The sequence below is a fragment of the Chelonia mydas genome, chromosome 1, assembly GCF_015237465.2.
Source record: "Chelonia mydas isolate rCheMyd1 chromosome 1, rCheMyd1.pri.v2, whole genome shotgun sequence".
NCBI lineage: Eukaryota > Metazoa > Chordata > Testudines > Cheloniidae > Chelonia > Chelonia mydas.
Genome location: NC_057849.1, coordinates 161,708,356 through 161,722,826, shown reverse-complemented (window position 1 = coordinate 161,722,826; position 14,471 = coordinate 161,708,356). Strand labels below are relative to the sequence as shown.

General features: G+C 44.8%; 1 protein-coding gene across 2 annotated transcripts in view; it reads left to right on the top strand.

The window, feature by feature from the left end:
* Window positions 1-5,716, top strand: part of LOC102929919 (trifunctional purine biosynthetic protein adenosine-3) — a 47,915-nt gene extending 42,199 nt beyond the window's left edge. For both annotated transcript variants that reach the window (XM_037904888.2, XM_043522878.1), the window contains 4 exons: window positions 1,039-1,172; window positions 2,898-3,039; window positions 4,681-4,796; window positions 5,471-5,716. In XM_037904888.2, coding sequence (XP_037760816.1) covers window positions 1,039-1,172; window positions 2,898-3,039; window positions 4,681-4,796; window positions 5,471-5,716 — 638 coding nt within the window. The remainder of the gene's footprint in view (window positions 1-1,038; window positions 1,173-2,897; window positions 3,040-4,680; window positions 4,797-5,470) is intronic.
* The last annotated feature ends 8,755 nt before the right edge of the window (window positions 5,717-14,471 follow it).

The following is a 14,471-nucleotide window of genomic DNA, read 5'->3' as shown; positions in this document are numbered from 1 at the left end:
CACAGCCAGTGGGAGCTGCAGGGGATGCACCTGCAGGTGGAGGCAGTGCGCAGAGCTGCCTGGCTGTGCCTCCGCCTAGGAGCTGAGCAATGTCCCTGCTTCCGGGGAGCCCCCCAAGGTAAGCGGCACCCAGAGCCCTCACCCTCTCCCGTGCCCCAATCCCCAGCCCGGAGCCCCCTCCCACACCCAAACTCTTGCTGCTGCTGCTGCGGGAGAGGAGCGCGGTGGCCTGAGACTGCCCCAGCAGTGGCCGATGCAGCTTGTCCAGGGGCTGCCTGAGCTGTTCAGGCGGCTCCTGGCTAGCTGCACCGGCCACTGCAGAAGTCCTAGAGGTCCCGGAAAGTCACAGCATCCACGACCTCTCTGACAAACTCACAGCCTTAGTGATAGCACATTCGACCAGATCATAAGCAACATCCGAAGCGTTACTTTAGAACATGCCAGTATCTGAGATATGTAGGGCCGCTACGTGGGCTTCAGTACACACGTTTTTTCGAAACATTACGCTTTAATCCATGCCGTCAGAGCTGGTGTGGCACTTGGTACTACAGTAATATCTTCAGTTCTACACTTCGTGCCAAAGCTCCCTTTTCCCACTGGAGATACTGCTTGGAAGTCACCTGAAGTGGAGAACCCATAGGGAGACTGCTTGAAGAAGAGGTTACTCACTTTGTGCAGTAACTGCGGCTCTTTGAGATGTGTCCTCCTATTGGTGCTCCACTACCCGCCCTCTTCCTCCTCTGCTTCAGACTGTTCCATATGGGCCATTCGGGTGCAGAAGGAACTGAGGGTGGTTTGCCCATGCAACCCCATATAGCCTCAGTGTATGGCACGAGGAGACATAGGCCATGTGTGTGGGCCAAATGGACCACTGCTAATGGAAATCTCTGATCAAGGGCTCAAGAGGCGCATGCACACCAGAAGTGTAGCACCCCTAGGGGCACACATCTCAGAGAACATTAGTTAATGCACAAAGTGAGTAAAGTCTTCTTCAGCCTCCTGTTTATAAGACTACTTGTTCTTCTCTTTTAATTTGAGGTACAAACCTTGCAGCACTTATCACATATGCAAAAGAACCAGCAAGCTGTGCACAGATAGCTCTTGTCATCTCTAACAAGTCTGGAGACGTGGAAGAATTGAGAAATGCAGCCCGGGCTGGGATTCCCACCAGGGTAAGGACATCCATTTCCTTTCAATCACCAGAGAAACAGCTACTGCTTTTACAAATCTGGAACAAGTTTTCTATAATAATTCTTGCCCCACATTTATTTAAACTTTTTTATGTTAAGTTGTTAGCCAAGTATAAAACAATGACATCAGATAACTAAGATCAAATCCAAAATCATGTAGGACCTGATCCAATGCTCACTGAAATCCGTGGAAATCTTTCCATTAACGTCAATGGGCATTAAGACCCCAATTCAGTAAAGGATTGAAGTGTGTGCATTGAAATCAGTGGGACTTCAGATGTGCGCTTCCTTTGCTGAGACCCATGCAGCTTACACCTTTAACTGCAAAGAGGAAGAAGAAATCAATAAAATGTCATTTTTTTGAACCGCATGTGCACACTTTCCCTTCCAATGCTGCATTTATCCATCCGCTTCTTGAGCATGTAGTGAATATCGGCATAAGAAGACTTATCTCTCACACCGTCCCCAATTACTTTCAATAGCAAAGTGAGTCTGATTCTGTTACTATTATTCAGATTAAGTAGAACCTCACTGCCCAAGGAGTCCCATTGAGTTCAATTGCATACCATAGGCATACAATAGAAAAATAATTACACACATTGAGAACAGTGATACCATCTAGAGACTTCTGTCTTAAAACATAGTGAGCCAAAAACATGTTCTTTAATAATATTTAAGATCCTGAACCATTCTCTGTTCATAGGGCTGTGGTCAGACAGTAATGAAGGACATAGTAGCATTTAGTGGTTCTCCCATGCATCTGAAAGTTTGAGCTAGCTCCCCCAAACTGTTAAACTGGAGGCTCATTAAATTTTCTCCAGCAGTATATAGACTCGTATCTGAAAATGTGTGTTAAGGGCCTTCAAAAGGTTTTATTGGGGAAGAGGAACACTGCTCCATCACCTATATTGTTGAAAGTCGTCTTGAATCGAATTGAAACACTTCCCTTGGGTATCTGGGTTTTGGTCTGGAGTAGGGAAGAACAAAAACTTTGCTCATCTTACACACAATGTCTGATCAGTCCAGTGTCTTTTAAAATAAACTCCCTGTTGCACAAGTCAATGACTGTAAAAATTATGGTGCTGCTTTTGGTGAAACCATATTGTTTTAAAGTAAATCCATTCACTTTATATGCATTCTTTATGTGCATCTGGATTCAGGATAGGAGTAAGAACTTTGTCAATCATATCTTCTCACATGAAAAAATCACTAGAAAACACCCTTTTAAGGAATACTGCTGCACTGGCTGGCAGATGAACTTCAATGATGCTATAGATCAGAGATTGGCAACCTTTGGCATGCGACCCACCAGGGTAAGCCCCCTGGCGGGCCAGGCCGGTTTGTTTATCTGCCGTGTCCACAGGTTCAGCTGATCGCAGCTCCCACTGGCTGCGGTTCGCCGCTCCAGGCCAATGTGGGCTGTGGGAAGCGGCAGCCCGCCCCGCAGCCCCTGGCGGGCCACGGGCCAAAGGTTGCAGATCCCTGCTATAGATCTTTCCCATTTCTGCTTCCTATGATTCTGTGAATTGCAAACACAGATTGATAGTACACATGAGCACTAGCAAGGCTATGATAACTTATTTTACAATACTGGTATATTTTGGCATGAGCCTATTTTGATTTTCCTTTGTTCTCAAAGTAGTTACCCTCATTCTTACACACTGAGTTACTTTTAGTGTTTTGGATTTGGTTGTTTTAATATTTTAGGTAGTTGACCATAAATTGTATGGAAGCCGCTCTGAATTTGACTGCACAATTGACAGAGTCCTTGAAGAATTCTCTGTTGAACTGATCTGTCTCGCAGGATTTATGAGAATTTTATCCAGTGCTTTTATCAGAAAGTGGAATGGTAAGGAACCAGAATAAACAATTGTTAGCAATAGCTGTAAAAGAGGCATGAAAAATATCAATGCTTGGGGCCCATTCAGGAGCCTTGGGGCCTATCCAGTATCGCACACCATTACCACTACAGGGGAAGATTCTAACGCCTTTTGTCATATTGAGTAGCACCGTCTTCTGTATACAGTTGTATTTAAATCACTGGGGAGTATTTTATGCTTTCATTCATGTAATTCATTCACTCAAATCAATGGGACTATGCAAAGGGTAAGATACTACCCAAAGAGCTAAATTGTGCCCTGGGTATTGGGGTGGCAGGAGGGCAAAGAGGTATCCTGCATCATTGTAGCAGCAAAGGAAGGAAAGCAGGGTCCCTAGAGTCACTAAACTCCTCCCACCCCATGCAGGTGGGGGAAAAGGACTGGGGAGCAGGTGGAGGATTGGTTCTGTTCACTGCAATGCACCTGGTGGCATAGCTGTGCCACTGTGTAAAGGGGCACATGCTGTGCTGGGTATAGACCTGGGGCAGTTACTCCTTGCCAAGAATAGCAGAGGAACTGGGAGTGAGACTGAATTCTCAAGTCCCTCCTGAGCTGCTCTATGAGCAGCACAACAGTGCACTGCCCCTTACTCTGGGCTTGAGGTAAAACCATGATGGAGCCTAGAGTGAATAAGGCTATTAGAATCTGACCCACAGGGTATATCTACACTGCAACAAAAGACTTGTGGCACAGCTGTGGCTGGCCTAGGTCATCTGACTCAGACTGTGGGGCAAAAAATAGCATTGTAGATGTTTGGGCTTGGGCTGGAGGCCAGGCTCTGAGACCCTCCTCCTCGGGGGTTTTTGGAGTCTGGGCTCCAGCCTGAGCCTGAAAGTCTACACTGCTATTTTTAGGCCCACGATCCTGAATCAATTGATCCAGGCTCTGAGACTTAGTTCCATGGGGTTCTTACTGCAGTGGAGACGTACCCACAGAGGCAAAGTTTCCAGTCACAGATGCCTCCGCCCAGCAGGGGCTGGGAATGCACACTCTCGAGCCATGGAACCCTCTGTCCTGTTAACAATGGCCCAATTCCTGAGGCCTCAGGGAGAGTTTACTCACTTTTTATTCAGACCTTACTCAGACAACCAACTCCCCCCGTCCCCACAGGGAGTGATCTGTGTCACACTTTCCCATCTCTGTCTGCACTGGTACAATAGCAACCCTGCAGAGCGGGGTCTCTCTTTCCCAGCTCCGCTTATGCACAGAGTTGTGAGCTGGGTATGCAACTTAGGGGGTAGAGGGAACCTTATGACCCCTTCCTCCTATCTGTGGCCATGAAGGACAAGTGACTGTCTTGCCTTTATCTGAAACCTCATTTTGCTTGGCTTGCAGCAGCTGCTGTACTTCGTTAACCTTGTCCCTGGAAATGTAATATTTCCTAAACTTTTCCCTCAGATCTGGCCCTTCTTAGCCCCACCATCTATGCTTTTGCATTTTAACCCTCGTGCACCCTTAGTAAGTTCTGATTGCTGTTTGGAGCATTCCAGATTGTTGAATGACACCTGGTGCTATGAGCTCTTGCCGACAAATATTTTATTACTTGACTATCATCTATGATTTTTATTTTAAAAGAACTTCAGCTTAATTTTTTTTTAAATGATTTTTAGGAAAAATTTTGAACATTTGTCCATCACTATTACCTTCAGTCAAAGGGGGAAATGCCTATAAGCAGGTGCTACAAGCAGGAGTCAAAGTCACTGGCTGTACAGTACATTTTGTGCTTGTAAGTATTCTCCTGCCTCTAAGAATTATTCTAACTCTAGGCAAATGATTATTGTATCACAATAACAAATGCATAAATGTTGTCCAGATAACATGAGTGTAATGAACTTGGACCTGGAAATACTGGAATTACCAATAAAATAGGAAGAGTTGGAAGTTAAATTTCTGTAGGAATATTAGCTTATGAATAGGAATGTGCAAAAATGGGCCCCAGTCCATTAAAGACCCAATGCATGTGAATAATCCCACTGTTGCCCTTCCCAAGTGATCCATCCCTTTCAATTGTCTTATTTCTATTGCCCTGTTCTCATTCCCTCCCTCACCCTTCTTCCCTTCACAATAAAGGCTTGTCCCAGTCTTTTCTATCCTGAAAAACTGTCCATCAGCTATCTTTTTGCACCTGCAACTTAACCCCTCCTATTTCTCCCTTTTATCCCCACTCATTGAATGTGTGGTCTGCAACTGATGCATTGAATCCTTCTCCTCCATCCCTTCAGTCTCCCTTCTGCCATCTTCACACTACTGAAAATGTTCTCACTAAGGTGTCCTAGTGACCTCTTCTTGGTCAAATCTCAAGGCCTCTACACCATCCACATCCTCCACATAGACCTTTCTGCTACTTTGGATGCTGTCAGCCATCTTCTCCTAACAGATTTATAAATATCTCCCACTTAGGAGGAAGCTAATACAGGAGCAATAATTCTCCAGGAACCTGTCTCTGTGAACACAGATGATACCGAGGAGACCTTGTTGGAAAGGGTGAAAGAAGCAGAGTGCCGAGCCTTTCCCATTGCCTTGCAGCTGGTCGCCAGTGGAGTGGTGCGACTAGGAGCAGATGGTAAAACCTGCTGGAAACAAGGAACCCATAGCTTGACTCATTATGAAAAGCAAGATTGCATTTCCTCCAGTACTACGCTGTAGCCACAACAGTACAATAAGAAAAGGAGGGCTTGTGGCACCTTAGAGACTAACCAAGGTGCCACAAGCCCTCCTTTTCTTTTTGCGAATACAGACTAACACGGCTGCTACTCTGAAACAGTACAATAGGCTTCATTCAAATGAATGAACATTCTACTCATTGCTCACTGGTTTTTCTCTGTCTGTTGTTTCTTCTGTCCTGATTTCAGGCAGACCAGTTTCATATCTTTCATTCACAACCGGGATATATCTTCCCCAATCTAAAGTTTGTTACAGTTCCTTTGTTAAATCAGTGTTGGAATCTAAATTACCACCTCACATGTTGGGTTCCTGCATGTTCAGCTGTTTGTTAAAGGTGTGTGTGTATGTATGTATGTGTGTGTATATATATGTATATATATATACATAAAGCAAAGAATTTAAGGTGTGAAAATAACAATGGTTTATAAGGGAAATCTAGATGAATTCTGTTAAATACCAGTTTTGTCAGCATGTCCTTTTGATTGTTAATCTGATTCCAGAAAACCATGAGCTTCACAAATCAGCCCTATATGAATTGGGGCAAGCTACCGCTAAGCATTCTACCCCCAAACGCAGATCCAGTCAGATCATAATTCGGTCCCTACTTGATAGGTGAGGGAGATGGAAAAAAATTAGGCAACTTCTTAGGGGAAAAGTGCTAATTTTGTAGAAGGAGGTTGGTGCCTCTGTGAGTATTCTTCCCCTTCCATCGCCATAGTTGGAGGCTCCTGGGTGTGTGTCTGTCTTCTCCCTGGTGGGTCTGTAGCTCTATGTGATGGGGAGTGAGCCTGGTTGTTATGGCAGAGAAGGAGAAAAGAAGTGTTAGTTTGATCAGTGATCCACTCCATCTGCCTGTGATGTCAGAGCCAAAAATTAGCACAACTAGGTTTAGACATTAGTCATGTTTCTAGAATTAGGATCCAAGCTAATGGTACTAGCAGTTCCTGGGGCCCTGCTCTAAAATAGGTAGAAATGCAGCCAAAAAGTTGGAAGTGCCCAATTTTATGGAAAACCTTGAATTGTGTTTTCTGCAAAATTACCTAAGGCCCTCATTAAAGGTGGAGCGAGCTGACAAGCAGCAGATCCAAAAGCCAGCTGTAACAAGGGTAACTGACTTTGAGGGAAGGTTTTACAAAATGGATTACATTTTTATCAAGCAACCTTTATCTTGTTTAAGTTCTCAAGGAGAAGCTATTTTCCCTGATCTTTCCTTATCATGTAGGAGCATGTTTTGAAGGTATGTCAAAGCACAATCCAATTTCTTGAGTGGGAAGGGCAGTTTCCAAAGATTTTAAAACTTTACACAGGAGATTACCAGTATATATTGAAGAATCTTTTTGGATCTTGTTAAGGATAGTGAGAAGGACCAGAAATACACATTTTCCAGGTTTCTGATAGCAAGGAGAAAGAGGATGATTTCTCCTTTGAGTGACTGTGTGCACATACATTCCATTGTAAGGGCTTGTCTTCACTGCTGGGGTAAAACGATGTAAGTTATGCTACTCCAGCTACGTCCATGGGAGACGCTCTCCTGTTGACTTACCTTAATCTTCTTAGGGAGCTGGAGTACTGGGGTTGACTGGAGAACACTCTTCACTGGACCCACTAAATTGACCCTGCTGCATTGATTGCAGCAGTGTCATCTCCCTGTAGTGAAGACTAGCGCTAAGTGTGTGCATGCCCAATGTACTTGAGACAGACTTTTGCCACCCATTCCAGCAGACAGTGCACATGTCCCCCACTATTCTCCTTCCCTGAGCTGAGGGTATAAAGGACTTGATAGCCACCCCTCTCGGTTCCTTCTTACCACTCATGGTGGGAGTCAGAGCTCCCTGTCGCCCCTGAGATTGTTAGCCAGCCCTTTAGAGGCCTTCTTGTATTATATATATTTAGTGTTAGTAAATACCAGATCAATTAACTGGGCAAAGATCCCCGATTTCAAATAACATGCCATGTGCGTGGCCATGATCCCGGCTAGTGACAGACATAAAAGTTGCCTTATCTGCTTAGGCAACAAATGTGAGGCACAAATGACTTCTTTGTACCTCCTTCCCACCAGAACAAAGAAACAAAGGGATTTCTGCCTTAAAGTAAGTCTTCTGCTAAAGGCGATGCATCCCTCATCAGAGCGCAACCCTGACCCTGAGAGGACAGAAGGTTGGTCTGTGAGGAGTGCCCCATTGGCAGCCTCTGCTTCCAAGCCAAAATCTGGCGAGAAATGTTACTCGTCATGTTCTGTGGCCTCCTCAAACTTTTCCAAATCCTCCTCCTCATCCTCAGAGACTGACAAACCATCAAAGTCTCATTCTTCCTCTCACAGAAAGTCTCTGAAATTTGAGGTCTGGTCATAAGCACCAACACTCCCCAGCATCATTGATGGCCCTGCTTGTGCCAGAGTCAAAGACCAATGCCTCCTGCCTACCAGAGAGATCTTTGAGGCCAGTGCTGTTGGGTCTGGCACCACCAGTGTTAGCCGCTTAGCACTCACCTCTGATATTGGTGGTGTCGATGCTGCAGGCATTCTTCAACTATCTTTTTGTCTCTTTCTCCCCGGACTTTCTCGTTACATCAGCTGACGCCAACCTTAATGCCTTCAGCTTCATCAGCACTGCCAGCACCAGCAACTTCGCTTACCACCATGGTTGCAGCAGTTCAATCTACTTTGTCTATGGGTGCTGCACTGTCAACACTGACTCACCTGTCCTGCATTCTGACTGCCTTGTCCACCAGCACCATTGGATACATCTTCGAGTGCACTACCTTTGGGACAACACCGTATGTTGCTGGTGCTGAGGTCTTCCACCGACGCCTATGGGGATCGCTCCACCATTTACTGAAGAGTTTTGTGTTTCCTCCTCTTGAGACTCAACGATGAGAGATCCATACCTCAGGTCTTCATACAGACAACATTGTAGAGAGATTCAAATTAGAGCAAGAACATTATTATAAAGATGTCCCAGTATGGTGCCATCCACCGTGGGCAGTACAAAGACTGGACAGTCCTCTTTGGCCTCCTTGGTCATTTTCAAGACTATCTAGGTTCCTATTGGCCACTCAATCAAAAGAGAGTCCCCTCCTCATGTACCTAATAGTGCCTAGAGACAATCCTCTTCCAAACACACAACCACCGGGTCTATTGAAGCCAACAGACCCAGAAGAAACTAATGATATTCCTGCCCTCCACCGCCCCAGTATTTCTTCCTTTTCTCCAGAGTCGACATCACCTATTCTTGGAGGACTTTAAAGTTTTTCAGGACCTCATTAGGAGCCTGGCCACATCTTTGGGGCTACAGGCAGCACTCATGTAAGACAATCTGCACAAACTATTGGATGTCTCTCAAATTCCCACTCCATAAAGCATTGCCCTTTCCACAAATGAAGGCTTGTTGGATCCCCCAAAGACCCTCTGGCAGACACCAGCCTCTATACCTCTCACTGTCAAATGGGTGGACAGATACTCTAATTTTGGCTAGGGGACTATTTCTTTACAGAGTGGCAAACAAGCATCTGACACAGCCTCACCCTAAGGCTACCCCCCAAAAAATAAGGAATACGAGACTGGACCTCTGAGCCTTCAAATTAGGGTGTCAAATTAGGCATTGTTGTCTAAATATACCTTATTAACAGGTCAACAATTTCAAAATTTTTGGACAAACTGTCTCAGGAATACAGGGATCAGTTTTTGGTCATGGTATCAGAAGGTTATCTCACTGCTTGCATGTCCCTCCAAGGAGCGATTGACACGTCAGTGCATCATGTTCAGTGGCTATGTAACCCTTCTGCCAGGTGGAGCCAGCCGCAACCAGGGCTGGGTTCAGTATCTAGGGATTCCTTTCCATTGATACAACACAGAACCGGCTCGAGCCCCCACCCAGTAACCTGGGAAAATTACAAACCACCCCTGTGCGCCTCTGAGAGGCAATATTTCCCACTCCCAAGCACAGAGTCTGAGTGTAGTAAATAAACTTTTAATAAAAGGAGGGAAGTAACTGGGTGTTAATTTGGGAAAACACCGCAAACAGAGTTCATAAACATAAACCATGAATAAAAGACCCAACCCCAAGTAAGTTGGGCAGTGTCCTTTTCCCCTCAGGTTCTTAAGTCCAACAACCCAAAAGTCCCTTTCATGTGCCCAACCCTTCTCTGCACCCCACTCACAGTTTTTGTCCTTGGTCAGTGCAGACCCAGCGGTGCATCTGCAGAGTTCACCTCCCCCCTGGATGGGGTAAAGAGGTACCTTACTCGCTCCACTGCTTGGGTACTCACTCGCTGCCCACCACCCTGCTGGCCGCGCCTGCTCACAGCTCTCACCGTGCCTCTCCATCAGCTGCCCTGCTCGCCGCCTGCTCTCGCCATGCCATCAGCTGCCCTGATGGCTGCTTGTCGCAGCTCTCCACTGCTGCCCACCATGCCTCTCCACCAGCCGCCATGCTGGTCATTCATCACGCCTCTCTGCAGCACCAGCCACTTGTTCACCAGCTGACTGTCAGTCACCTTCTGCTGCCACCAGCCTCTTTGCTGTGACATCTGCACATCAGCTCTTTGCAGGCCAGGCAGAAACACTGCCCCATCTCAAGTGATTTCAGCTCTCAGTGATTTTTAGCTCTTAGCAGGCAGAAGCATATTCCTACCACAACTGATTTCAGCTCTGATTGGGCATTTAACATAACAAAGAGGCTCGTTATTAAGCCTATTCAGCTCTAGCTCTATTCTTTGAACAGTGGGGAGGAACAGCTTAAATCAGTCTAGGGAGGGCCCTTGATAAGGGTGTGCAGCCTGCTGGCTGGGGATTCATGTCTCCACCCCTCTTTCTTTCACAGGGCTCTGGCATTCCACCCCCTGGCTTAACGATGTCCTTTCAGCTGAAGGTGACACCCCCCCTCTCCCCAATATGGGACAGATTAAGCATAGTCCTGCTTCCCTGTATTCCCACGGTAATTACAACATTTTGGTAACAGCATTTCACTACCCCTGCATTCAGTAGTAATATGATTTGTACCCAACACCAGCCAAAATTGGTTACTTTGACACGGCTCTATGTGCTGAATATCTAAGCTGAGCAGGAGCAAACTGTATTTACATAAACACACTCAAGTCTCTCCCCCTCCCAGCTAGCTCTCAGGGAAGCATTCATTCAGACCTGGCTTACATCTACATCCATTTCAAATGAAACACTCTTCTTGATGGCAGGCCTCTGGCACCCGCAAAGAGTTGCAAAATAAAATCACTTTAGATAAGCTATTACCAGCAGGAGAGTGGGGTGGGGGGAGAGAAAACCTTTTGTAGCGGTAAACACCCATTTTTTCATGCTTTGTGTGTATAAGAAGATCTTCTACACTTTCCACAGTATGCATCCGATGAAGTGAGCTGTAGCTCACGAAAGCTTATGCTCAAATAAATTGGTTAGTCTCTAAGGTGCCACACGTACTCCTTTTCTTTTTGCGAATACAGACTAACACGGCTGTTAGTCTGAAACCTGAAAATAAAATACAAGGTCTACCATTTGAAGATGCTAAACTGTTTTCCCAGAAGACCTATGATATGGATGCAGATGTTGAAAGACTCTTGTGTGACCCTTCATTTGCTGGGTGGAAGCAGTTTAAGTCCCAAACGCAGTACAGACCCTACTATCAGCAGAGACTTCAGGATGTGTCTAAAAGAAGGTCCCTGGATTGGTGGTTAGAACCTTTCCTACCAGAACCAACTGTGACATTGGCAACACATGTCCACCAAGCACTGTGGGGGAGGGTCATTTGGGTCAATTTCAGGTTCAAGTACTTTAGGCACCTTAGGAAATTTCATTGCAAATAAATGTGATGGAATTTCAGACTATTCACCAGACCTGCGAAATGTTCATTTCCACCATCAGAGGCTAGGTGGTTCAGGTTCTCACACTACACTGCTAGGTTTTTAATCTGAGAAAGCAGGGAGGTGCAAGGTTGTCTCATTTTATGCCAAGAAGCAATCCACTTGTGGTACTTTAGTATAAAGGACAATATCTCACTAACGGCCTTTCAAGAGTGAGGAGCACTATTCCATATTGCCTCGACTGGAACTTCATAGGCCACCATGAGCGATCAATAAAGAGGGTCATTCTGCAGCAGGTCTTCCATCAGTGGGGATACCTGGTAATAGATCTCTTTGCAACCAGTGCAAGAGGTTCTTTTCCAGAGTAGGTAACAGCCTGGGTTTTGTGACCAGGTGCCTTTCTTCTTCCCTAGTCAAGCTATCTGCTATACACATGTATGTGTTCCCTCTGATTCTGAGGGGGATCAGGAGGCTAAAAAGAGACAAGGCAACTTTAATCCTCATAACCCCTGCCTGGCCAAGGCAGTACTGATACACCAATCTACATCAACACTCAATTCATCCACCCACACCTCTGCCTTTGGTCCAGGATATCTTGTCTCAAAACCAAGGGAATCACTGCACTGCAGCCTACAGTCCTTTCATCTTTACAGCCACTGCCTGGTGAATAGCAGAAACAGTTCCATCAGAGTCACATATGTAGCAAAATGGAAAAGGTTTTTATCTGGGTGGAATCTTGTCAGTTATCACCAGATTGTACAGAAATTAGATTTATATTGGACTACTTATTGCATCTGAAATTCTCTGGTCTCCATTAGTTTAGTGGGAATCCATTTAGCAGCCATTTCTGCAGGACACCCACTAGTGGAGGGGTTTTCCATCTTTTCACATGGATTGGTTTCTAGATTGATTTATTTACTTACTTAAATTCTTATCCGTGTGTTTCTCTACGTCTGATCCAGTATCTTTATGGGACCTGAATTTGGTATTATCTTTTTCGATGGGTTCCACCTTTTTGAGCCCTTGGCAACAACATCCCTGCCACTGCCATCAATGAAAATGGTCTTTCTGGTAGCAATTATTCCTGCAAAGAGGGTGTCAAAGCCCTGGGCACTTATAGCGGGCCCTGTTTTCAAAGTATTTCACAAAAACAAAGCCTTGCTTTGGCCATACCTTAAGATTTTGCCTAAGGTGGTCTCTGCATTCCACCTCAACTTGATCATTCATCTTTCAGTGTTCTTTCCAAAATCTCATTCTACTAAGGTTAAAGAAAAGCTTAATTCCTTGGACGTTCGGAGAGCTCTGGCACTTTACCTGGACTGCAAAGTCTTTCGGATCCTGTCTTTAGACTCTTTGTAGCCTATGCTGAGAGGATGAAAGGGTTACCTGTTACAGTCAAGCAAATTTCACATTGGATTTCTGACTGCATCAAGCTTTGCTACAATCTCGTGAAGGTCCCTCCTCTACTGAGGATAACAGTGCACTCCACTATGGCTCATTCCACTTGGCTAGCCTTTTTGGAGCAACATTCTTGTGGCTGTCACTTACAAAGCAGCAATGTGGTCATTGCTATATATACTTTCTCCAGACACTGTGCCATTACTTAGGCTTTTTGAGACAATGCCAACTCTGGCCATCTCCAAGTACAGTAGTCTGAAGTTCTACAATCTGTAAGGAAAGTGCTGGTGAATCACTTATGGTGGAATGAGCATGTGCACAGCTACTCAAAGGAGGAAAAAATGGTAATTTACCTGTACAATGATTTGTACTTATTCTTCTAGATGTTCGGTCAAATATACATTCTATAACCCTCTCACCTTCCCTGCTACTTCAGGAATTGTAGGTGTGCCTAGTGCACTCCTCTGTCTACAGTGGACTGTATTTGTGCACAACACATCTTGAAGAACATCAGTCACTGTACAGGTAAGTAACCATTTTAGTGACACAGGAGTCACCAGACTTGATTTGCAATGGAAGCTGAATCTCCATTTTCACAATGTCGAACCAGTGACAGGCTTGGCAGTGCGGGCTTCTTCCTTTAATTAAACACTTTGCCCAAGTAGGCAGCTTGTTTTAACTCTGTCAGAGTAATGGGCCATGTTCAAGTAAAATAAATCAGTGGGGAGGCAAGTCAGCCAAGAAATTATTGGAAAAGTTGGAAAAAGAAACAGCCAGAATTGAGCCTTCTGATGAAGGAGCCATTGATTGATTAGATCAGATCAGATCATGGACATTAATATCCCCTAGGGTTCAATGAATAAACACTGTTTTGGAATTGAGTTTCATGTCCTGTACTTTTGGGGGCATATCGTAGGTCAGGCTCTTGGCTCTAGTGAGATATTCCAAAGCCTATGGCAAACTCCGTTATAATTTACATTATGGGGAGGGGGTATTTCATTTAGGTTTTGTATTTATGCTTGTACTGTGGTGAATGTGCTTTGGTAGCAGGGGAAGGTTAAGAAAACTATTCCCTACTGTTACCTATTGTCTACCTTTTAATATATAAGACATTTATGATTTCGGTATAGCAAATGGAGTTTTATTGTTATGATTACAACAGTGAACTTCTGTTTTCATGTTATCCCTTTCCTTTCTCCCAGCTTATGCTTAGGGCAGCTGGCAAATGCTTTTGATAGACACAGGATAAACATACATGATTATTGCTTCTGCTCTCTTATGGTACTTACAGTGAGATTGTACTGTATATTGTTTTGAATTGTATAATCTTGTTTAAACATATTCAAATCTAACAGTTATAACTAGAGCCTTACTCTTCTTATTTATGTATCTCCGATACTTCTCTGTCCCCCCTTGCCATAGTATCCAAGCAACTCACAGTCTTTAACTTATTTTTCTTCATAACACCCCTGAAAGGTAAAATGCCCACTTTGTACAGATTGAGAACTGAGGCACTCATTGCCAGACTTTT